Source organism: Carcharhinus amblyrhynchos, chromosome 21 (assembly GCF_965287045.1).
Source record: "Carcharhinus amblyrhynchos chromosome 21, sCarAmb.v2.hapA, whole genome shotgun sequence".
Classification (NCBI taxonomy): Eukaryota; Metazoa; Chordata; class Chondrichthyes; order Carcharhiniformes; family Carcharhinidae; genus Carcharhinus; species Carcharhinus amblyrhynchos.
In genome coordinates, this window is record NC_137344.1 from 18,582,190 (window position 1) to 18,606,958 (window position 24,769).

The window sequence follows — 24,769 nt, forward strand, 5'->3', positions numbered from 1 at the left end:
ATACTTGATGGTCAAAAGATTGTCTCTTTTATAAGTCAGGTAAAAATATCCTTTATATTATCCATAGCTGATCAGTCTTCACTAGGTTTGAATTCAGATTTCCAATCAAAGAGCATCTGGCCTCCAGGTGGCAGGGTTGACCTTACTATTATACACATTGTTGCACCATAATCAACAGCTGAAAAATATTTTCTGACAAATCTGGAAGGTGGATTTTCCTTTGGTAATAACCATAATTAAAGTAACAAATTAGGAATTAATTACTTAATTGTTTAGTAATTTTATGTATCCAATTGTTTTCTTCCACTATAAAAAGCTCCTAAATACTTGTAAAAAGGGAAGACCAATGCTCTAACTATACTTTCCAAATTTGTTTCTAGGCATGAATTGAAATATGACATCAGCCACTTTAAAATCTATTGTTGTGTATCCCTGAGCCATTGCGAGATATTCCATATAATCTGGGTAACAAGAGGTGGGGGATTTAAGTTATTATTTAGGACTGATGTCAGTTCAACAATCTATCTCTTAGTTTAAAAAAAACCCATCTCTGATCAGGAGTCTGACCACAAATAAATATGTGGTGTTGTAGTATTGTCACTGGACTAGTAATCCCCAGCCTCACTGTAATGCTTTGAAGACCTGGGTTCAAATACCACAATAGCAAATGGTAAATTTTGAATTTGATAAGAATCTGGAATTAGAAGTCTAATGGTGACCACAAAACCATTATCAACTGTTGTAAAAACCCACCTGGTTCACTAATGCCCTTTAGGGAAGGAAATCTGCCGTCCTTACCTGGTCTGGCTTACTTACATGTGACTCCAGAACCACAGCAAGGTGGTTGCCCTCGGAAATGACCTAGCCAGCCACTCAGTTCAAGGGCAATTAGGGTTGGGCAATAAATACTGGGCCAGCCAGTGACACCCATGTCACATGAATGTATAAAAAGAATTAAAGGAATACATTTTTATCCTACCTGTAAATAAACATTTACAATTAGTTTATGATTTTGCACTCATGGGTTTCCTGATCTATTTTAACTACACGACAAAAATGTTTCCTCCGTAGGTACTAGAGTCGAATGAGAGTATTTTCACAATGAAACAAGAACAGTTTGGCAAGAAAATTCCCCTCGACTAAATTGCAACACAGTGAAACTCTAACATGAACACTCAGAGTCTGGCTAAATTCATCACGCAACACTTTATTCAGTTTACACAAATCAAATGATTATTTTTAAACCTGATATCTTTCTTTTTCAGCATTTGTTACAAATTGTTCCAAAAGTCAATTTTTCGTCCCAGATTCCCTACAACTTAATCGCAACCAATTATCCTGAGACTAGAGATTTTCACAGCTTGACTGCAAATATTCATTACAGATTTAACATGGACAAAGAATGAAAAAAATACTACTTTTAGACTGAACTGTGTAAATAACAATTCATTCATAGTTATTAACCTGATGAACTTGCATTTGTTTCAATTATATAAATTGACACAATGTAATTCAGGCTTCATTTTGTTCAGATCCATTTTCTGTACTTTAGATCCTTTTCCAAATTTTCTTTACAGTACTTACTCCATTAGTCAGAGTCTAGAAGAAATGAGACAAAGAACAGGGGTAAACTACTTCAAATTTCAATTTTACATTCATCTTAATAACACATCCCAGTATAGGCTAAGCAAGGACAAAAACAGAATGTGACAGAATTGCCCAGTTGGTTGGCAGTATCAGAAGAGAGGGAAAGTTAGGTTAATGTTTCAGTGTAGGCCCCCCAGCAAAATAAGCAAGTTTCTTTATAAGACTGTAAACAAAAGCATGAGGGAAAATAAGAACTGTTCCAAAATTAACAGTAAGGATCCTCCAGTATCTAAGAATAAATAATCTAGAAGATTTTGGTCTACCTTTTGCAAACCATTGAGTTTTCATAATACCATTAAAGACCCTATGTCCTTTGGCTGATTTCTATTACTTCTATTTACTTTTTATGTAATTGCCAAATTTGAAATCGGCTAATATTTAAAAAAAAACAAAGATTTGACCAGGAATTATTAAATGAATTCTTTCAAGCAAACAGAAATAGTTACATAGTATTAGGTGGTATTTTTATTTTGGTGTGGCAAAACTATGGCACCCGGTTGTCATGGACTAAATTGACAGGCGACATTTTATTCTGAGTTGGAGAATCTCAGAAGACACATTATAAATCCTCTGACATAGCATGAAGCTGTTTGTGATTAATATCCTATCTGGTGGAAATTATAAATCCTTTTAGATTCATAACACCTCTTAACCAATAGTAAACATTTTTCTGACTTTCTATAAATGTGTACAATCTTAAATTCTGGACAATAACAACTGATTTGCCATTATGTTGTGCTGTTAACTGTTATGCAGCGCTCTTAACATGGTAAAATGTCCTAAAGCACTTGAGATAATGATTTGACATTAAGCCACAAACGGAGATCTTTGAACAGTGAACAAGGGCTTGATCAGAGAAATAAGTTTTAAAGTAACATCTTAAAGGAGGAGAGAGAGGGAGAGTGGCAGAAAGGGAATTTAGGATGATATTTAAAATTTGACCAGATAGAATCATTGGGGGTGATCTCACCGACTCATCACACCAGTCGATCAGCTTAGCGAGCTGGTAAAATCGTGAGAGAGGCAAAAAATCGAGTTTGCTCCCGATTTCCTGCCTCTCACAATCTTACCAGCAGTGGATTGCCCGCACAGTCAGCCTCGCTCCTGGGAAGAGCGTGAGGCTAATTTTAATGTTTAAATTATTATTTTAATATAATTAGTGAGTCCCAGATGTAATCATCTAGGCTCACTTGTGTTAATGGCCTTGCCGGTGGAGACCCTCAACAGCGAGGATCACACATGGCCCCCAGCAATGGGGACCTTTTATAGTGGCCTCGCCATTGGGACAAAAGCCCATTGAGGACCCCTGGGTGGTTGGGGGCAGGGCTGGGCAGTGCCACTTGAACAGTGCCAGTCTGGTGGGTCCTAATGGGAAAGGCCTTGCTGGGGCAGGGCCAATAACAGGAATGCAGAGGGGGGGTGATCTGTATCAGGGGTAGGCCAGGGCAGTGACTGGCTGGGAAACTATCGAGGTGCTGATTGACCAGGGGGTTGTATCAGGTGGCAATTGGCTGAGAGGGTATTGGGTTGCAATTGGCTGGGAAGGCCAGTGATCAGTTGGCAAAGCCAGTGATCATGGGGGATGGAGAATGGCCGGAATGGATGGAGGCTGGGGTGATATCCTAGGCAGGGGATTGTGGGTGATAACCAGGGGAGAGGAGGGTGAGGGAGTTGGGGGAGGTGATATCTGGAGTGGGGAATGACAAATCTCTGGGGGTACAATGTACACTTAGAACACTGGAAGATCAAAATGCATGCACAATAGTGCCCTTTGCAGACAGCAGCCGGCTTCCCAGCAAGAACAAATTCTGTCCATTCCCCCTGCTGGTGTGAATCACACTTTGCCTCTTTTAACATAGAACATAGAACACTACAGCACAAACAGGCCCTTCGGCCCACCAGTTGCGCCGATCACATCAACACCTATCTATAACCCCCAATCCCATAAAACCCCATATACTCATCCAGAAGTCTTTTAAAAGACCCCAGCGAGTTCGCCTCCACCACCACTGACGGCAGCCGATTCCATTCACTCACCACCCTCTGAGTGAAAAACTTACCCCTAACATCACTTCCGTACCTTCCTCCCCGCACCTTAAACCTGTGTCCTCTCGTAGCGACCATTTCAACCCGGGGAAATAGCCTCTGAGAATCCACCCTATCTATTCCTCTCAACATTTTATAAACCTCTATCAGGTCGCCTCTCAACCTACGTCTCTCCAGGGAAAAGAGACCCAGTTCCCTCAACCTAACTTCATAAGGCATGCCTCCCAGTCCAGGCAACATCCTTGTAAATCTCCTCTGTACCCTTTCAATAGCTTCTACGTCTTTCCTATAGTGAGGCGACCAGAACTGCGCGCAGTACTCCAAATGAGGCCTGACAAGGGTCTTATAAAGTTGCAGCATTACCTCCTGACTCCTAAACTCAATCCCTCGATTAATGAAGGCCAGTACACCATACGCCTTCTTGACCACCTCTTCCACCTGCGAGGCCGATTTAAGAGTCCTGTGGACCCGGACCCCAAGATCCTTCTGCTCCTCAACACTACCAAGACTCCTGCCCTTGATAGTGTACTCGTTCATCCCTTTGGTTCTGCCAAAATGGACGACTACGCATTTATCCGCGTTGAAGTCCATCTGCCACTTCTCCGCCCAGTCCTGCATCCTATTTATGTCCTGCTGCAACTTTTGCCATCCTTCCAGACCATCCACAACACCACTGACCTTCGTGTCATCAGCGAACTTACTTACCCATCCCTCCACTTCCTCATCCAGGTCATTTATGAAAATGACAAACAGCAAGGGTCCTAGAACAGATCCCTGGGGCACTCCACTGGTAACTGACCTCCATTCAGAAAAAGCCCCATCCACAACCACTCTCTGCCTTCTGCAGGCAAGCCAGTTCTTGATCCACAAGGCCAAAGGCCCTTGGATCCCATCCACCTCTCACCTCTCTTTTTTTACACTAAATGCCGTACAATTGCTTCTGAGTGCTCGCTCAAAAATGGATGCGATTCTCTCCTTTTTTCATGCTCGTTTGGCACTTAGAATTTTTTTCAGTGAGATTGCACCCATTATCTTAAGAAGAATAACGGGGTCAAGTTTATCCTGGAGCAGATTTTGGGTGGCAGACCAGCAAAGTGTGTGGAAGGCCACCTCATTTTGAGGACTGGATCTCACCAACATCGGCACAAAGGGCTACAGCCAGACAAACAAAGCTCCTGGGACAGTTTGTCAGCTCGGGGGTGCCAGAAAATCAAGTGGCCCAGTCAAACTCAGTCAGAAAGTAGGCATCTGACAGATCCTAATCTCTTGACAGTGGGAGGGAGGTGACGATACCATGGCAACAGCCCCATTTCTGATCTTCCCAGACTGACAAAAACAAAGTCAAATCTACTTTTCTTTTCGCAAGTCACCATTTTGATTTGATTTGTTGTATTAATGTTACATGTATTAACATACAGTGAAAAGTATTGTTTCTTGTACGCTAAACAGAAAAAAATACTGTTCATACAGAAGGAAATGAGAGAGTGCGGAATGTAGTGTTATAGTCATAGCTAGGGTATAGAGAAAGATCAACTTAATGCAAGGTAGGTCCATTCAAAAAACTGACAGCAGCAGGAAAGAAGCTGCTCTTGAGTCGGTTGGTTCATGACTTCAGACTTTTGTATCTTTTTCCCGACAGAAGAAGGTGGAAGAGAGAATGTCCAGGCTGTGTGGGGTCCTTGATTATGCTGGCTGCTTTGCAGAGACAGCAGGAAGTGTAGACAGAGTCAATGGATGGGAGGATGGTTTGTGTGATGGATTGGGCTACGTTCATGACCTTTTGTAATTCCTTGTTGGGAATGCACTGTGTAACTTCTCCCAACTCAATCCAAAAATGGGGGTTCCACTAACATCACAGCAACCCTACTGAAATATTTCAGTCAAGTACCCTATTCAGGCCACTGCCCCAGACCTCAGAAAACTTTCAATGGCCACTGTACTAGGAACATAAGAATAGGCCATTCAGTCCCTTGAGCCTGGTCTACCATTCAATGAGATCTGTGGCCTAACTCCACATACATGCCTTTGGCCCATATCCCTTAATAATTTTGCTGAATGAAAAAGTATCTATCTCAGATTTAAAATGAGCGACTGATCTAGCAGCAACTACCATTTATGGAAGAGAGTTCCTGACCCATCCCACCCTTTGAGTGGAGAAGTGCTTCCTAATATCTCTCTTGAATAGTCTGGCCCTATTTTATAGAAGGTGCCCCCTAATTCTAGAATCTCCAACCAGTGGAAATAATTTATCTTTATGTACCCTGTATTTTCCTGTTAAGGGACTGAGGGTAAGGGAACAGCAATCCACTTTCATAGTGTCGTATTTCTGCTGGACTGGAGACTTGCAAATTCAACTGAAAGTTAAGTTCAAGACTTCTACTTTTGTGATAAATACTGGAGAATATTTGTACACAATTAATCATTCAGTTGAAAGCAAAATCAGCAGGATATAAAACTACCCTTGTCCTGAGCCTGCCAGTTTCCAAAGAGCATGGGAGTTAAAATTGCCCCTCTCAGGTCAGAAGGGCTTCCCTACAAGCTGTATCTACCCTAATATATAGGCATGAGCCAAACTGGTTACATAAATAGATGTCAGTTTGTGTATTGATATCCATTGATTTGTATTATCTGCAGCCTTTAATTTGGAAACAAGTCCATTATTGCTTAGCCAGTTAGGGAATTTAGACATGCCTATATCGGTGGTTATGACCTTTGATCCTCTGCTAATGTATCGTGTTATTTTGGATAACTGGGGACATTCATCATGACTCTTTGCTGGGTTTGAACGTGTTATCTATGGCCTTTATCATTAGTGTTCTGGTTCAGTAACTAGAATGATAGTATCTCCTATCTAGTTTATAATAGCAGAATGAGCTCAAATGTTATTTTATTCTATTTCAGCTTTTAAAATACATGCAATGATTATGTGTACACGTACTCACTTGAAATATCAATACAGGAAATAACTAAATTAAACTTCAGAACTGAATATGCGAGTTTGTGATTGTGAAAGAGGTTTCCAGAAACCTAATGTAATCAGACTTCCTGGCACTCACAGAATTGTGCCATTGATAAGTCTTTGAGTAATCTCAGAGAGCAGCTCCAAGTCCTTCAATGCCACTGCCAATAACAACATTAACTTACTTCAATCATTTTGTCTCCACTCAGTTCCATGGCTGCAGTCAGTCCCTCCATTGTGATAACAAGCTTATTCTCACCTTCCAGCTTTGCCAAAGCCTAAAAGCAAACGACAGGATAATTAAAGTTTCTTCAAAAGACTTTTGTGTTAACAAAGCAAAATAGCGTCCCCAATGTTGTCAATACCTCATTAAGAATTTACAAAATTAATCATTAGTGACGACAGTCCTGGGCTGAACTCAGTCCGATGGATTTCTGCGAAGGCACATATGAGGTCGTCCGTTTAGGATGCAAGAAAAATAGAACAGAGTACTTTCTAAATGGTGAAAAGCCAGAAACAGTGGAATTCAAATAGAGCTTTAGGGATCAATGTGCAAAGGCTAGTAAAATGTCATGGACTGGTCCAGAAAGTAATCAAAAAGGTTAATGGTTTATGTCCAGAGGACTGGAGGACAAGGATTTAGAGATTATGCTATAGTTATACAAAGACCTAGTTCCACCATACCTGGAGTATGGCATTCAGTTCCTGGGTTTGGATCCCGCTGCAGCAGATGGTGAAACTTGAATTCAATAAAACTTTGGAACTAAAAATCTAATGATGACCATGAAGCCATTGTCCATTATCGTAAAAACCCATCTGGTTCTTTTGGGAAGGAAATCTGCTGTCCTTACCTGGTCTGGTCCACATTTGACTCCAGATACACAGCAATGTGGTTAAATCTTAAATGCCCTCCGAAATGGCTTAGCAAGCCACTCAGTTCATGGGCAATAAATGCTGGCCCAGCCAGCAAATCCAACATCCCAGGAATTAATAAAATATATATTAAGGATCAAATCGCGGATGGGGATTATACAAACTAATGTTGACAACTAATTTCCTGGAAGTTAGAAGGTTACGGGGTGATTTGATTGAAGTTTGCAAGATATTAAGGAATTGTTGGGTGAACCGAGAGAAACCATTTCATCTGGTTAGAGAGTCTAGAAGTTCTGGCCTAGTAACCAGAGCTAGGTCTTGCAGTGGTTTGGAAACAATTTAGCTTCAAAAAGTATGGAAATAAAATAAAATTCTCTTCCACAAACAGCAATTGTTGCCAGGTCAATAGTTAATTTTAGCTGAGAGACTGGTAGACATTTGTTCAAAGGTATTGGAGTATTGTGCCAAGGTTGAGTTAGATGGAGTTGGGTCACTGATGATAGATCAACTATGATCTCACTGAGTTGCAAAACAGGCACAAGGGACTAAGTGACCTACTCCTGTTCCTAAATCCCTTCCAATGAGTGCAGCATTTCCTGATGCTGCTGATAAATGCTTTTCTTTCAATCTCAAAACTTGACAACATAGGTTAGACTATGCACTTGGGAGGCATGAAGCTTGATGTATGAATCACATGTGTACAGTTTGTAAAGATCTGGGACTGGTTCTGACATTCTCTGATCAAAGATTTCACTGAATCATAGAATCCCTACAGTACAGGAGGAGGCCATTCAGCCCATCGAGCCTGCACTGACCACAATCCCACTTTATCACCTTAACTCCACATATTTACCCTGCTAATCCCCTTGGAAGTAGGTCAATTTTAGCATGGCCAATCAACCTAACCTGCACATCTTTGGACTGTGGGAGGAAACTGGAGCACCTGAAGGAAACCCATGCAGACATGGGGAGAACATGCAGATTCTGCATAGGCAGTGACCCAAGCTGCGAACTGAACCCTGGTCCCTGGCGCTGTGAGGCAGCAGCGCTAACCACCCATCATGTTCAATGTAGATGTTAAAGTAAGTCTTAAGCAGAACTTTTCAAAAGAAGAATCTGTGAATTTCAATATACGTTTTCAGAGATTTTTCTTAAGTTTAATTGTAAATTGAAGATAGGAAGGAACTGGACAGGAATTGAAGAACAAGACTTTAAAAGTGGAAAATATCTATGTAAAAATGAGTGAAAGACTGGAGAGGTAATCACAGCCATGGGTAGTCAAATATGCCATCAAACTCTTGTTCCAGAGTCATTTGAATCATTGAAATATCATTGTTGAAATGCAATTGAGCAGGCTGAAATAACAAGGGCGATTTTGAGACTGCATTAGCCATGCACGCGATTAGCAATGCAGATGCAAAATACCGTGATTTCCAATTTTCAAGCCCTCATTTTAACACATTAGCATAGCATTAGCCAGCACTCCAAGACTCTTCCTCCTCCCCCATAGAATATTCAGCAGGCACCGGCGTGAACTTGGTGACCTCAATTCCAAGGGGAATATCGGATCTGAGAGCTCAGGCAGCCGTCACCCTCCAGGGTGTGATACGCTGAGGAGCCACCCGCGAGGAACCGAGGAACACAAATAAGTTCAACTCAGGGCCAGGAGGGGTAGGGTTCATTGTGGGGGGAGGGATTGCTTGCAGGCCTACCTTTCCTTCACGTCAGGGCGCACTGACATTTAAAGGAGTCTGGCGGTTGGCATGCAGGCTGCGCTTCCTGTTCCTCCTTGCTGGGTTTGTGTTTGTATCACTGCTGAGGGAGTGCCCTTCCAGAGTGGGAGCTGGACAGTAGCTGGGAGGAGGTTAATACAGAGGCTCAGCACTGGGGGTAATTGTGAGGCTCCTGGGTGGTGTTCCATGAGGGGCCAGGTTGTAAAGGCAGGAAGAGGGTGCTTCCCTGCTCATGACGCTTGAAACCTTCTCAGTGAGGGAGGATGACTGCTGTGAGATTTGAACCCTGCACTGAGGCAGCAGTGTGAGAACAAAGGAGATAATCGAGGGCCGAAGGGCCTGTACTGTGTTGTAATGTTCTATGTTCTAAGCTCAAATCTACTTGTCAGAGAAGTTTGACTGTCAGGAATTAGTCTAAGGATAGATAGCTGTGGCAGATAGATGGCTAGTTAACTCTGCAGCCCTTGTGGCCTGGGTGAGTGAGGGTGTCCTTGACATAATTGCAGTCTTCCCACAAATCTGGTGTGTTTGCCTGTCACAAGAAGAAGCCAGTTGTCCAATCAGTTCCCTCACCCTTCCTTGACTAGCCAATTGTGCCAAACAAATCAACAGAGCCATACATAAGTGTCACTGATTGGAGCTAAATTCTTATATTTTTGGAAGCATTAGCTTCAAGCATTGAATTCCGGTGCTCATGCAAGCGTTAACATTACACAGCTAACATTGATGTGTATGTACCCCTATGTAAGGTCTGATGTTGATGTCTATCATCACTCACCTGTTTAAGGTCCTGATGGGGGCGGGAAGCATCTTTGAGGTCTTTCATGAGGATGCAGACACTGGTCCCATGCATCCATTCACTGCCTTTTCATCTAATGACAGATTGGGGGAATGGTTGGGGGTTAGGTGCCACTGAGACTCTCACGGGTCCATTGCTTCATCCAGGTGGAGTAGGGGGGACAGCTGTGGGGAAATGGCTGTAGTGTGAGAGGGGAGGGAGTGAGGCTTGGTGGAGAAGCACTAACAAAGAGGGAAGCACAAGGGTGGATTTCCCAGAACATAGAGGGCTGGGGGTCAGGGGTCCATCAGAAATCTTCATCGCTCACTTTGATGTTCTCTTCCTCTCAGTGTATGATTCTGGAGAGTTGAGCTGCCTATTCTAGTCATAGCAATGGACCAGCAACAGAGACAAAGATGTGCCGCTGCATATGGCCAAGACCAGAGCCCTAGAGGAGGGACCTGGTCATTTGCTGTTCCAGAAGCAGGATCACAGACAGTGGAGCCTCGTAGGAGACACAATCAGCAAAGGGTCTTCCGATATCAAACATCCTCCCTGCAAACATCAGAGTTGCAGTGCCAGTGAAGACTGCATCTGTTCTGGGAGATGGTGGACCACCTTTGCCAGATCCTGCAAGAGCTGGTATCACACGGAAAGGGATGACGACACCCACTGCTCCTGGCCATTAAAGTCATTGCTGCTCTGAATATTTAGGTACGTGGCTTGTTTCCGGGCAGCATGTGTGACCTTTATGGCACTTCCCAGTCAACCATATGCAAATATGTAAGGGAGGTTACAGATGCGCTTTCTGCGAGGGCCCACATGTAAACTAACCTGAACCAAGACCAGGTGAGCCAGGACACCAGAGTTTTGCCCACTTAGAAGGCATGCCCCAGTTGCAGTGTGGGATTGACTGCACCGACATGGTCCTGTGGTCTCCATAGCAGCATGATACCACTCCCTCAATGGCCAGCTTGTTTGTGACCACATAATGCAGGTGTGTGCCTGTTTCCTTGGAGGCGTCCTTGACAGTTACATCCTAGGTCACTCTCAGATCTCAGTCATCTTTGAGGGGGAGCAGCAGCTGGAGGGAAGACTCCTCGGAGACAGGGGCTACCCCATCAAGAGGTGGCTGGTGACCCCAGTGTATCGGTCACAAACACCCGTGGAGATTTGCTGTAATGAAGCTCATGCTTCAACACAAGTGTCAGCAGCAGTGCGTCTTTACCCTGTCAAAGGTATGGGAGGTGGGAGAGACATAACACTGCCATTCTCGCACTCCACAAGGATGGAATGGAGACTGTACATGGAGCCTGGTGCCATGAAATGACTGTGTGGAGGATCTGTCGGTGAACAAAATAATGTTTAATGCTAAAATTATATTACAATGATGACCTTGGCAGGTGTCCCCTGAGATCCTGGACATTGAGGGTCTGGGCCTAATTTTGGGCTGCACAGATGTTACAGTGTTGCCGTCTTGGGTATGCAGGGCCGGAGGTGTGTTGCTCACAGGGAAGAGGGTGTCAGATGGGCTGGATGCCTCCATGGTCTCCTTGGTGCATGTTCCCAGGCTGTCCTCCTGCTGATCCTCTTCCTTTTTGGTGCCATGGGGTGCCTGGGCTCTTCCATGGGATAGAGGGGTGTTCAGAGTGAGATCCAAAATCCCTATCATCTTCTAGCCCTGACCCTATGCCTGCACCATGCAGTTGAAATCCTGGAGCTCACATCTGCAGCCATGGAGGTCATGAGTTGAATCATGGTGTGGACATCTCCTGCCATGGAGTGCACCTCATGCACCAATGTCCTCACTGTGGACGCCACCCTTGCAGATTAGCCTTGCTGCGTTGGACCGAAGTCACCATCCTCACGGACTAAAAGCAACGTGACTCCTCCAGTTGGCCTTGTAGTCTGAGGAGGGTTGCTCTTAACCCTACCTGATGCTCATGGGTCTGCCTTTGCAGCTCCAGCAACTTTGAGACAACTGGGTCCAGGGACATGTCATCAGCCAGGGGCTCAGCAGAGTCCTGGGCTCCAGCATCCCTGTGTCAGATCCCTGGGATTGTGAGGTGCTCACCAGTGAATGATCCAGAAGCCTGTCTACTAGTTAATTCACTATCCACATTGATGTATCTGGCAGGTGACAGATGTGACACCCCTTATATGGTGGTGTCCGAGAAGTCCCCCTTGGGGCTGCCCACTGATTGACTGACAAGGGAAGAGAGATGGGGGTACTGATGCATTCTGAGGAATGTGGAGGAACAGAGAGATCTTGGGGTTCATATCCACAGATCTCTGAAGGTTGCCACTCAAGTGGATAGAGCAGTGAAGAAGGCCTACAGTGTGTTAGCATTTATTAACAGAGTGTTTGAGTTTAAGAGCCGTGCAAGTTATGCTGCAACTGTACAGGACCTTGGTGAGAGCACATCTGGAATATGCAATAAGAAGGATGTGGAAGCATTGGAAGAGAGTAGAGGAGATTTACCAGGATGTTGCCTGGTTTGGAGGGTAGGTCTTATGAGGAAAGGTTGAGGAAACTAGGGCTTTTCTCTTTTGAGTGGAGGAGGATGAGAGGTGACTTAATAGAGGTTTATAAGATGATGAGGGGGATAGATAGAGTGGACGTTCAGGGACTATTTCCTCGGGTGGATGTAGCTGTTACTAGGGAGCATAACTATAAGGTTCATGGTGGGAGATATAGGAGGGATGTCCAAGGTAGGTTCTTTACTCAGAGAGTGGTTGGGGTGGGGACTGCACTGCCTGCTGTGATAGTGGAGGCAGACACTTAAGGAACTTTCAAGTGATTATTGGATAGACATATGAAGCACACTAGAATGATAAGGAGTGGGATAGCTTGATCTTGGTTTCGGACAAAGCTTGGCACATCATCGAGGGCCAAAGGGCCTGAACTGTGCTGTACTGTTCTATGTTCTAAATGTTACTCACATGAGGCTTGATCCATGACGGTGTGACCTGAGAGTTCTCGCTTTTGTTTGCTGCTTCCATTTCGCCCTCTGCACAGCTGCAGTCCAACTCTTCGCCGGCCAACTCAAGGGCTTCAAAAGGCATGAGGAAGCTGAGCTCGGGCATGACTCCAGCTGGTTGTGCCCACTCAGTGGGTATGCTCGGGTTTATGATACAATGAGACAGATGGGGAAAGTGTTGCTGGGAACCCTGCCAGTTAAGATGGTGATAAGGTGTGTGGCAAGTGTGGGACTTGAGTGGGAACAGGGATGTGAGGAGCAGAGAAGTTACTTGGGGGGGGGACCTGAGGTGTGGGGTTGGGGAGGGTGGCAGGTGAGGGAAAGAGCTTCACGTGATAAGTGTTGGCAACACGTGAGGTGGCTGGATGAGAGATCAGCTTGGAGGTGTGAGGGATTTGTGATTGAGTACAGAGGAAGATTTCAGGAGACAGACTTACCCTGGTCGTACAAAAAAGATCATTCATCTTCTTGTGGCACTGCTGCCCTCCCTCTTCTGCAGTGAACTGACACTCACTAAGGCTGCCACTGCCTCCCTGATGGGAGGTCGTCAACTTGCAGGATGAGCATCTGTGCCACCATGGATAGAGGACATCCCGCCTCTGCTGCACACCATCCTGGAGTTTGGTCAGGGCTCAGAATTGTGATGCTGGCTTCCTGGCAGCCATCTCCATGACTTGATATGGAACAATGCTAGACAGGTGCTTATATGGAGCTCCTCATTGATTGCAGAGATTATGTTGTCCCAGAGTAAGCGGATTAGGCAGCCATGGGTGCAGTATGCATCATGTGGAAAAAAAAAATTTTACTCAATATTCCGTGAGGTTTTCCACTGCTGGCATCGATGGGATTCACGCCAATTTTCAGAACTGATACTTGGACAAATTCTAGTAAGATTCCGCCAAAAAAGGAATTCACTCAATTATTATTGGGCTCCATGGTAATAAATCTGAAATGTTATCAGTGGTGTCCTGAATGTACCTCGTAACAAACAATTCCAAAAATGTAACAAAGTCAACAGGTAGAGGTCATCAGTATTTCAAAAGGCATTTCGCAGGAAGCGAGTCTCCCAGTAATGGCATTAGCAAGCTTTAGAAAGAGCAGAAGGATACATTGTCCTGCTAATAAGAAACAGCTTAGTTAGACGATTGAACCATCGAGGGAAGGCATACGTACGTTATTCTTTTGGAACCACAGAAGCTTAGGGGACAGACAGCAAATACACAGAGAAGAACCATCAAAGGGAAAAATAGTATAATTGTCAGGACACAGAGAAACAGTGGAAGGTAGATTCCATCTATAGCCTGGAAGCCAGTCCTAGCTAACAGACAAGAAGCACAAGTGCAGAAACCTTTGGGGAGGAAATTAAATCCATATCTTCGCTGAACCAAGAAGAGATGTTTCCCAGAATAACTCACCAATAGCATGCAGTGTCATAACTATAAGCTGGTCTTTACTTACAGACCTATTGAAGTGGATGTTATCTGGGGAGAAGGAAGCCCTGAAAGAGTTCAGATCTCTTAAATATACTTTGGATCAAAAAGGGCAATTTCTATGTAAATTGTGTGGGTGTGTTTAGTAATTCCTATATGTAACTGTAATTGTCTTAGATCAGTGGAGTGGCGTGGTGGCACAGTGGTTAGCACTGCTGCCTTGCAGCACTAGGGATCCAGGTTCAGTTCCCAGCTTGGGTCACCGTCTGTGTGGAATTTACACTTTCTTCCTGTGTTGGTGTGAGTTTCCTCCAGGTGCTCTGGTTTCCTCTCACAGTCCAAAAATGTGAATGTTATGTTGGTTGGCCATTCTAAATTTTACCCTTTAGTGGTAGATGGATGTCAGAGGTATTAACAGTAAATATGTGGGGTTACGGGGACAGGGTCTGGGTGGGATTGCTGTCGGTGCAGGCTCAATGGGCCGAATGGCCTCATTCTGCACTGTAGGGATTCTATGATTATAATTCTGTTCATATGTGTCTTTATTGTAATAAACAACCTTTAACAATATGACTCGGCTGATTACTGCTCTCACTGGGTCTTCTTTGTGACTCTTCGCACCATTCCCGTAAACAAAATTATGCACAATCACAAACTGGTGTTCTGAATTGGGACACCCTTGGAGGTAACATCAGGCTCATGACAGTGGTTTTATGCCTTTCACAGACCCTCAGACACTGAGATTAGCACACGGACCATTGGAGGGAGTTGGCCTGATAGACTGAAGGCTCACTCAATAATGTTCTTGTACTTTTACAAAAATTGAGTAATCTTACCTTGACTCTGTGGCCAGTGAATGACACAAACTCACTCTCTTGTCCAAAGGGCAAGTCATTGGTAATCACTTTGCTACCATAATTGTATCTGGCTTGAAATGTATTCCCATTTTGCGCAATTTCAATGATTTTGCCTTGGTCTTTATATTTCTCAATTACTTCATCTGAGAGTCCTAGCAAATAAAAACAAATGAACAAATATTTCAATATTTATCCAGGGAGAAAGGAAAATTTTCTCAGATCTCCTAATTGTTAGTGCTCAAGTAAAGATCCAAATCAAACATATGCAACATGAAAGGAATGTGAATATTTTGCTCTGTGACTCACCGCAAACACAAGACAAATTTCTGTTTTATTGCAGGAAGTTATATACTTCAAAACAGAGGGGCATTGTGTTGCTGTACATGTTCTAATATAGTCCAGGATTTTCCATCCCCCCTTCCTTTGGCAGATGTGGAAAGCCATTCAAATATCCGGTGACTTTGGCAGGACAGGAAAATCCTGCCGGCAGGAAAGGCTGGAAAATTCCACCCACAGTTTCCACAGGCTGAATTGAAAATTAGCAAAGGAATGATTGCAGGCCATGTGCCAGTGGAAGTGATTTTTTTTTAAAAGCATTTTTCATGGAAAATAGGGTGTGGTTGGCTAGACCAGCATTTATTGCCCTTCCCAAGTTGTTCTTGAGCAGGTGATGATGAGCTGCCTTTCTAAACTACAGCAGTCCATGTGGTGTAAGAACAGTCACAAGTAGGATGGGAATTCCAGGATTTTGGTCCAGTGACAGTGAAGGGACAGCAATATGTCTCCAAGTCAGGGTGGTAAGTGACTTGGAGAGGAACTTGGTGGTGGTGGTGTTCCCATGAACCTTCTGTCATGGTTCGTCTAGGAAGTAGAGGTCATAGGTTTGAAAGGTGCTGCCAAAGGAGCCTTGCAGTGCATATTGTAGGTGGTACACATGGCTGCCACTTGCGGATCAGCAGTGGATGGGGTTCTAATCAAATGGACTGCTTTGTTCTGGATGATGTTGAGCTTTTTGGAGTTTATTGGAGTCGCACTCATCCAGGCGAGGAGAGAGTATCATAGTCTTGATTTGTGTCTTGCAGATGGTTGACGGGGAGTCAGGAGGTGGGTTATTCACTACAGAATTCCCAGTCTGTGGCCTGCTCTTGCAGTCATTGTATTTATATGGCTGTTCGGTTCCTGTTCAATGTTAACCACCAGGATGTTGATAGTCGGGGATTCACCAATGATAATACCATTGAATATCAAAGGAACATTAATCACTTAATAAGCGTTACAAATGCAGAATGGTATGAGGCAGGTCAGTCATTAAAAAGGAACACAGCTCCTAACGCTTAAATGGGTTTGAAATTTCTATCACCGCGTTATCTCACAATCCTAACACTTCTCTGATGTCGACAGCCCTTGTGCATCGCCCTGGAATAATGGAAAAGAAGGCAAGAAAGAAGATTTTGGAGAAAAGGCCTGACATTTTGAATCCAGATGACTCATCTGGACTTGAAGCATCAGCTCTTTTCTCACCTTACAGATGTTGCCAGACCTGCTGAGATTTTCCAGCATTTTCTCTTTTGGTTTCAGATTCCAGCATCCGCAGTAACTTCCTTTTACAAAGAAGATTTTTAGAGTGGAGGTTAGATCGCGAGCACACACACGGCCTTGCTGAAATTGACCATAAATTATATTAGGGAAATTGAAACTTAATTTGTTTCATCATGGTATAATGCTTCAGATTAAAAAAAAGGGACTGTGTTTAGCACTGTGATCGGATCAAATTTTAATTGTTACAATATGTAACTATTGTACATGTACAAAACACCATGTCAAAAGTGTTTACTTAAGTCCATTATCAGGATCGACTCCATCATCTTCATTGCAATTATTTAAATCACTTCCGTTGTAAGGTTTTGTAACGAGGAAGTAAACAGTTTGTTGTTAGAAAGGAAGAGAGTTGGGGCAGGTGCACCAGCACTGTTTAATTTGTTAGCTACAATATTTTCCATAATTCCTTGTCTCTCCCACATACCCACATATGTTGTTTAATGCGATCAACTATAAAGTAACAAAATATTGTTGCAACAATTGTCTCACTTTAAAAAAAATCAGTTTAATCTCCCTCCAACATTCTTGCTATTTTTAGTCCCCTGATGTACACATCACCCAAAGGTGATGCTGCTCTGTACCTACTCCTGGGAATTCCATTTCCCTCTAGTTTCCTCCTATTCAGAAAACCATTCAGCATTTCTTTCTAGTGATATCCCTGAGTGCGGTACCTCAGTACAGAGGCAATTAATCTTGTGTCTGGCCAGGCCTTTGTGCGTGCTATTGGTAATTATTATGACATTTTTGTGTTGGTAAGTATTTTTATGATGTTAATTTTTTTGTGAGTAAACAGTGGGATACTATTAAAGATGCCACCCATCTTCAAACCACTGAGAAACAAAGGAAATCTGCTGTAATTCCAAACAGGACAAAAAGCTTGGAACCAAGAATCATTTGCCTTTATGGAAAATTAAAGAAAAAACAGAAATGTGAAAAATCAAATAAATGGCAATATGGTAGGTATGATGCTATTATAGTAAATAACCTGACAGACAAACCTAGCATTATGTCACACTTGCACAAAGAATGTGAAATTGGATAATAATCTACCTAAACACTCAAACAATCAAGATGTAGTTGGAAGGGATTAAACCACAAAAGAGAAATATCTTAAAAATTGATAAGAAAGGATTCAAGAATTGAGCCAAAGTATCAGGGTTCTGATCATGCATTTCTTCCTTTTGACATTGAATCATGTTAGAGCACCGCGATGTTAAATGGCGAGGAATAAAAAGCATACTGAGCTGTAATTCATTTTGCAATGAAAAATCTTGTTGCATTACAATAGTTTAAAGAAAGTGATGTTTTAGTCTAAACCCCCTTTCATTTTGGTTTTGTGACAGGCACCCTTTTGCTCAAGTCTTGCAGTATCCTGGTCAAAACCCACATGTTTTTTCAGCTCCCTCCATCGTGCAATTCCACAAATTGTGTTTATACATTTGCTTCGTAACAGGGGTGACTGTGTCAATCTGAACACAAAACTTTCAAAGTAGGTGTTGTCTTCCAGAGTCGGGGTAAGCTTCAATTCCAGTGCATCCTAATACCATAAAAAATTATCTCAATAAAGATCAGCGGAACGTTAGATCTGACACAAATCTTTACATCAGATGATTGAGCTCCTGTTCAGCCTTGCTGCGTTACCATAAATGGGAACCACTTTTCAGAGGCTTACAGTATCGATTAATTTACGGCAAGCACAAAGATGTTTAAACGCGAAATTACATAAGGCACAAGTTAAACTTACCCAGAGATTTCATGAGTTCTTCGAAGTTTTCCTGACTCTCCAATTCGAACTTTCCATTGAACGCCATTTGGAATGTATTGGCTGTGACTCAGAGCTGATGCTGAAGAACACTGGCAGCTCCTGCAGCTGCCTTCAAATTAATTTTCAAAAAAAATAGAATGAGTAGCTCCTTGAAAAGTAATATAATCACTTGCTACCAGGCTATCAAGCACTTGAACCGCTAAACAAGATGGTAATTTTTCTGTTTAGACAGGATTATCATCGGTAACCCAGGGGACGGGCAATGGAAAACACAATGCAGCTGAGGCTTGTTTTTGAACAAAAGCAACAAAAAAGGTGTCACTATTTATAGTGTGGCCCTATAATTATTATATTTCCTAGCTGATCATTATATGTCATCTGAACCATTGGTTGAAAATTAGGTAAAGGGCCACTAATGCATTCAAAGACACTAATTCATTCATTCCCCAAGACGATCAAAGCAGCCCAAATGTACCAATAAAAGATTAGCTGCTGCTAATGGTTTGTAAAGTTGGGATCTTCCATGTGGTATTTTAATGTAGATTAAACATATAACTATTTTCTCTCTAGCTTCTTAGTTTCAGATGGAATTTTGAAACTTTTATTTGTGCCAGACTGTGGTCTTACTGCACTAAATGCAAAATCCAAATGATGTGAAACTACTTTGTGGACCATCATCAATCTACCTCCAAAATTATACCATCCATTGTCAGTCAAAGAGATAATGGCACTCCTATGCATTGACACAAAGCCAGTAGTGTAAAGGGCCTGTGAGCAATGACAGGAGGGAGGTAGTGTCGAAGTGGTATTGTTGCTGGACTAGTAATCCAGAAACCCAGGGTAAAACTCTGGGGACCTGGGTTTGTACCCCACCATGGCAGGTGGTGAAATTAAAATTAAAATTAAATTCAGTTACTATTTGGAATTAATTAAAAGTCCAATGATGGCAATGAAACCATTGTTGTTTGTTGTAAAATGGCACAGTGGTTCGCACTGCTGCCTCACAGCAGTAGGGACCTGGATTCGATTCCCAGCTCAGGTTACTGTCTGTGTGGAGTTTGCACATTCAACCCGTGTCTGCATGGGTTTCCTCAGGGTGCTCTGGTCTCCTCCCACAGTCTGAGAGATATGCTGGTAAGGTGCATTGACCCAAACAGGTGCAGGAGTGGGGTGAGTAGGGGAATTTTTTCAACTTCATTGCAACGTTAATGTAAGCCTTACTTGTGATAGTAATAAATAACTTTTAAAAACCCACTACTGTCCTTTAGGGAAGGAAATCTGCCATCCTTACCTTATGTGTGACTCTAGAGCCACAGCAATGTGGTTGACTCTGAAATGCCCTCGGAGATGTGCAACAAATGCTAGCCCAACAAGCGACAGCCACATCTCATAAACAAATAAATTTTAAAAATTCTATATTTTTCAGTGGTAATGTCAAGGTGTCATTTGCAATATTATTCTTGCATGCAACCATAATTACTGATTGCTGTATACCATTTTATTGAGTATTAGTAGTTGTAAAGTTTATTGGTAATATTTATTTCCTTGCTGTGTTCTTTCTCATAACACAACATATCTACTGTGTGATGTAATACATTATCTGTCAAGATTTCTGGAAATATATTGCCATTCCTCTGCAGTCGCTGAGTCAAAATGCTGGAATTCCTTCCCTAATGGCATAGTGGATCAACCCATAGCATGTGGACTGCAGCAATTCAAAAAGACAGCTCACCATCACCTTCTCAAGGGCAACTAGGGATGGTCAATAAAAATGCTGGCCAGCCAGTGATGCTCACATCCCACGAATTAATAAAAAAAAATTTCTACCTCACAATATAAAATAATGTTTTTTGAAGTTTTTTAAGGGTTATGGGGAGAAAGTGGGAAAGCGGAACTGATCCACTTCAGATCAGCCATGATCTTATTGAATGGTGGGGCAGGCTCGAAGGGCTAGGTGGCCTACTCCTGCTCCTATTTCTTATGTTCGTATGAAGTAATGAAACCAGTCATCACATGCGCAAACAGCATGCCATTGACAGGTTACACCGTGTAATTTCAGGTTAACCTAGGGTAGGTATTCATGGAATGCAATGTAAATTGCCCAAAGGATCTTCAGGTGGATGGATGGGTAATGGAGTTTAAGTGTCATTACAGGTTTCTTTGTGGTCCCTCCTAATCTGTTTTGTATAAGAAGCGTGTTTAACTTGATGAATAGCTCTAATTTATTATTGGAATTTCACAATTGTTTACCAGGTTTTTAAAATCATTTTCTCACAGAAAGCACTATAATTTTTACTAAAAAAGAAATGCCTTTGATAGCACTCAAAGTTTACAAGCTTATTGGTAATAGAAAAATAAGAGCAGACGACAAGAACAAACTTCAATGAGAAAGATATTTTTTGAGTCTCGATGTTGGAAGTCCAACGCATGAACCTTGGTCCACAGTGAGTGTGCATTCTAATTCTCAAGTGCAAACTTCCAGTGCAAAATTATCAAAAAACTGGAACTCAGCCTTCCCTGAGTATACGATATATTGTGTCTTCATTCCATACAGCATCACTGGGATAAAAAGAGAATGGGCGAGATTTTACAGCCTTGCTTGGGTGAGACTGGAATTTCCCGGCTGAGATTAATGAAGATTTCCATTGGTGGACTCTCACTTGCACCAAATCTGTGGTACGCAAGTTGGTAGAGTTCTAGCCAATGTGTTAGAAATACTCAGCAGGCTTGGCAGCATCTCTAACAGGCCGGAATTCTGCTCCCAAGATGGGTAGCACAAGGCAGGAAATATCTTGGCTTGCCACACCCACCGTGGGGGTAATGGTGCCCTATCAGGCTCAATTTTCACTTCAGGGAGGCAGGTGAGGATTGGAGTTCCAGACATGGATCAGATGTTTGGGCAGGGTTTGCTGGATGTAAAGGCAGGCTGCTAAAATGGCCCACCATGGTTTGCTGGGATTTCGTCCCAGTTGTCCCCTTAAACTTTGGCCCCTCTAGTCCTCACTCTTTACGTTGCATCAACCCCCCGCCCCAACACTCGCTCCCCATGCAACCTCATATTTACCCTAGCTAGTCCCCCAGACACTATGGGGAGATTCAGCACGACCAATCCACCTAACCCATACATCTTAGAGCTAATACTATCTCTAATTTCTCTTGTAAGCCATGGTTTGGCCACCATTCCAGTTTTAGTTTTGGCAACAGATAGGAATAAACAGTTGCTGGAGGTCATGCTTGTACTCATTGAATGTTTGCCAATGCCTATCCACCGTCACCACTTTAAGTGACATTTCCCAATCTATCAGGAGAGGGGGTGGGGGTGAGGAAATGGTGGGGGAGGGGGTGATGGAACCAAGGGGTTGAGGGTGACAGAGGGGTGAGGATAACTCAAGGAGGAAGGTTAATAACCTCCATGCCCCTATGCCAACATGTGCCAACTCATGTCACCCACCCACCCCAATGGCCTCTTATAGTCCCTGTGTGTTTCTAGGTTTGCTTTATACAATCTTACCAGTCTCACGTTGGTAAACTAAGGCTGAATTTATTTGAAGATGCAGCACCACGTGGCTCAGTGGACAAACCTACTCAATGGACTCAGCAACCACTACTCAGGAAGACAGCTCTGATCCCGACACACACTAGCTGCTGATCACTTTGTGCCCTTAAAGTGATATGACAACATCTCCTTTGCTCCAAGATAATATTACATGCATTAAAAGGTCAAATACATTCACAGACGGGTGACTGTGTAAACTATTTACATAAAAATAGATGAATCTCTGTTTTAGAGTTTGTGTGTGTATTATATATGGATGTTTTCTGTGCACTATGTCTTTAATGCCTTAATGGTGCATACCATTTGCTTGGTCAGACCATTAGATCTATGGTAGTGTGGGAAGGCTGTCACTTTGTCTATGTCCCATTTAGCACAAATGTCAGAGTACAGTGGTCTATGATCCGACAGGGTCTCTTCAGGTGTACCAAAAATGGGAACATTGCACTCATTGTGTCTGCCATGGATGAACTTGAGATATCCTTCAATTGTCTCTTGATTGGAAACTTGGAAAAGTAGTCAGTATCTAGATTAGTCACCACCATGAACAGTTGTGATTTTTGATCAAGGATATGATGGAATCTGATGAGGGTGTCGCAGTTCTTTGTGTTGATGTGGTTTGTGACTCTGACATGCTTCACACATCCTCACTTTCTTCTGAATGTTGTTGTTGATCCAATGACCAATACACAGTTTCCCTTTTTTGGTGCCTTGCTAGCTCAAAGCCATCCAACTTGCTCTTAAGCTTCTCCTGTATGTGCACACTGCATTTGTTAGAAGGGTATATTGATGGAATTGGATCCTCTCTGTGGTGTGGTCCAACATTAGTTCTGAAGTATTGTATAGCATTGAAACAGTCTGTTTGTTGTAAGTTGAGGACTAACTCAATGCATTATCTTGGTCTCTTCTGCCATGACTGATACTTTAGTGATCTCTTGTCGGCCACAGTATTGAGTTCTTTATGTACCAATAACCCAGCAACTGCTAGTCCATTCAGATTTCCCTCAGGTAGGACATTTGTAGTTTCCAGGTAGATATGCAGTAGCTGCATTTCAATGTCAATGCACCTGTGCTATGAATGAGTGACTCATTGTATGCAGTTAGTTTTGTTGTCATATGTTGTAACATTGACTTCTGATGAGCCAGTTGCAGCAAAATGGACACTGTGAGGGCTGATTGGCTCAGTTAGCTGGAGAGCTGGTGTGGATCAGAGTGTTGCCAACAGCATGGTATTCAATCTCCATTGTGACTCCTTGCCCTACTCATAGTGGAGATTGTGGTGTTGTGGGTCTGACCTGCCTTCAGTTAGAGAACTGAAGAAGAAGAATTCAAAGAAAGCCAATCCTTTAATAACAGCTTTAAGCTGTCAGTCAAACTGTGAACATAGAGTCTTTTATTGAGATAAATGTAGAAGCATTAACAATGACATGACGCTAGTCCTTGTGGAAATGTCAATAAACAGTTACTGTGAATCTTTTTTTTCCACTCTCACTGACAGAGGCAGCCGATCTTTTATTTTTAAAGGGCTGGGGATTTAAACTACACAGCTACACCATTGTACAGATCTTACCCACCTCCAGAAGCATTTATAAATTGTGACTCCCACACAATGGGTTAAGACCATTGCTACAGCAAAGAGGGGGATGGCCCTGTTGAGTTTAGATTTCTCTCATGTTCAAGTCTTGTCCCACCCCCTTTTTCTGTGCTGGCAAAATTTGGATCTGTTGGAAATCCAAATCTACATCCAGTCTACCTGTGATTGAGAAGTGGGCCAGGATGTCACAAGTGGAATGGCACCTTCAGGATTCTAACAAGAGAGGTGAGGGGAAGATATGTTTGGTGTTGGCATCCCACTGGAGGTGGAAGATCTTTGGGATCCCAGCTCAAGTCTCATCAAAGAAATCCAAATTCTGATGTGGAACTCCAGTCTATCAGTTTCCACATTTCATGTTTGGACTTTATGTCGCGACAGACCTCAGGGATTTCATACAAGTGTGACCTGGTAGCAATCTGACATTTTGTAGTTTTGTTGGCCTGAAGACAGGACTAGATTAGCTACATAAACAGAAACTGGCACAAAAATAGGATCGGTGTGGCTGGGTAACAAAGCAGCATAATCAGAGAAGAGTCCTAGACAGGGAGAGCTGCTAGTTAAGAAGAGAAGAGAAAAGCAAATAAAGAAGCTTCTGAAATATCAGATCCAATGCAGAATTAGAAATCACATTGAAACCAGACCAGAATCTGAACAGACATCAAGAAATGAGTCATAGTTTGAGCAGTGAGTTAATTTTCTGGTGGCTTAGATCAGTTCATGCAGAGCTGATCTGAAGATCTGTTCTATGAACCAACTACAAATTTGGAAACCATTTGTCAGTAACCAACTTGTTTCATGTAAACACAGCTGCTCCATAGAATGTGCCGAGACTTTTCAAATATGCACTTATATTCTATCCTATTACACTAATACGATGTTTTCTACATTGCAATGTGTTGTGTTTTACAATGATATAAAGGCAACAATCACTTGTAAGGGATCGTATAAACACGC

At 42.8% G+C, this 24,769-nt stretch overlaps 1 protein-coding gene across 1 annotated transcript; it reads right to left on the minus strand.

Annotated features, from left to right (window-relative positions):
• Positions 1 to 1,187: 1,187 nt before the first annotated feature.
• Positions 1,188 to 18,714, minus strand: LOC145356462 (fatty acid-binding protein 1, liver-like). The gene is made up of 4 exons (XM_080209197.1): positions 18,648 to 18,714; positions 15,284 to 15,456; positions 6,838 to 6,930; positions 1,188 to 1,599 (listed from the first exon to the last, which is right to left on the minus strand). The coding sequence occupies exons 1-4, from the start codon at positions 18,712 to 18,714 to the stop codon at positions 1,549 to 1,551; spliced, it is 384 nt and encodes a 127-aa protein (XP_080065323.1). The 3' UTR covers positions 1,188 to 1,548.
• Between the last annotated feature and the right edge of the window lie 6,055 nt (positions 18,715 to 24,769).

Excerpts from the sequence above, each read along its gene's own strand:
- LOC145356462 (XM_080209197.1), bottom strand. The coding sequence starts at position 18,714 with ATGGCGTTCAATGGAAAGTTCGAATTGGAGAGTCAGGAAAACTTCGAA. Across the intron at positions 15,457-18,647 it reads AGAACTCATGAAATCTCTGG|GACTCTCAGATGAAGTAATT; the intron begins GTAAGTTTAACT and ends TTTATTTGCTAG. Across the intron at positions 6,931-15,283 it reads TCACTGGCCACAGAGTCAAG|GCTTTGGCAAAGCTGGAAGG; the intron begins GTAAGATTACTC and ends GTTTGCTTTTAG.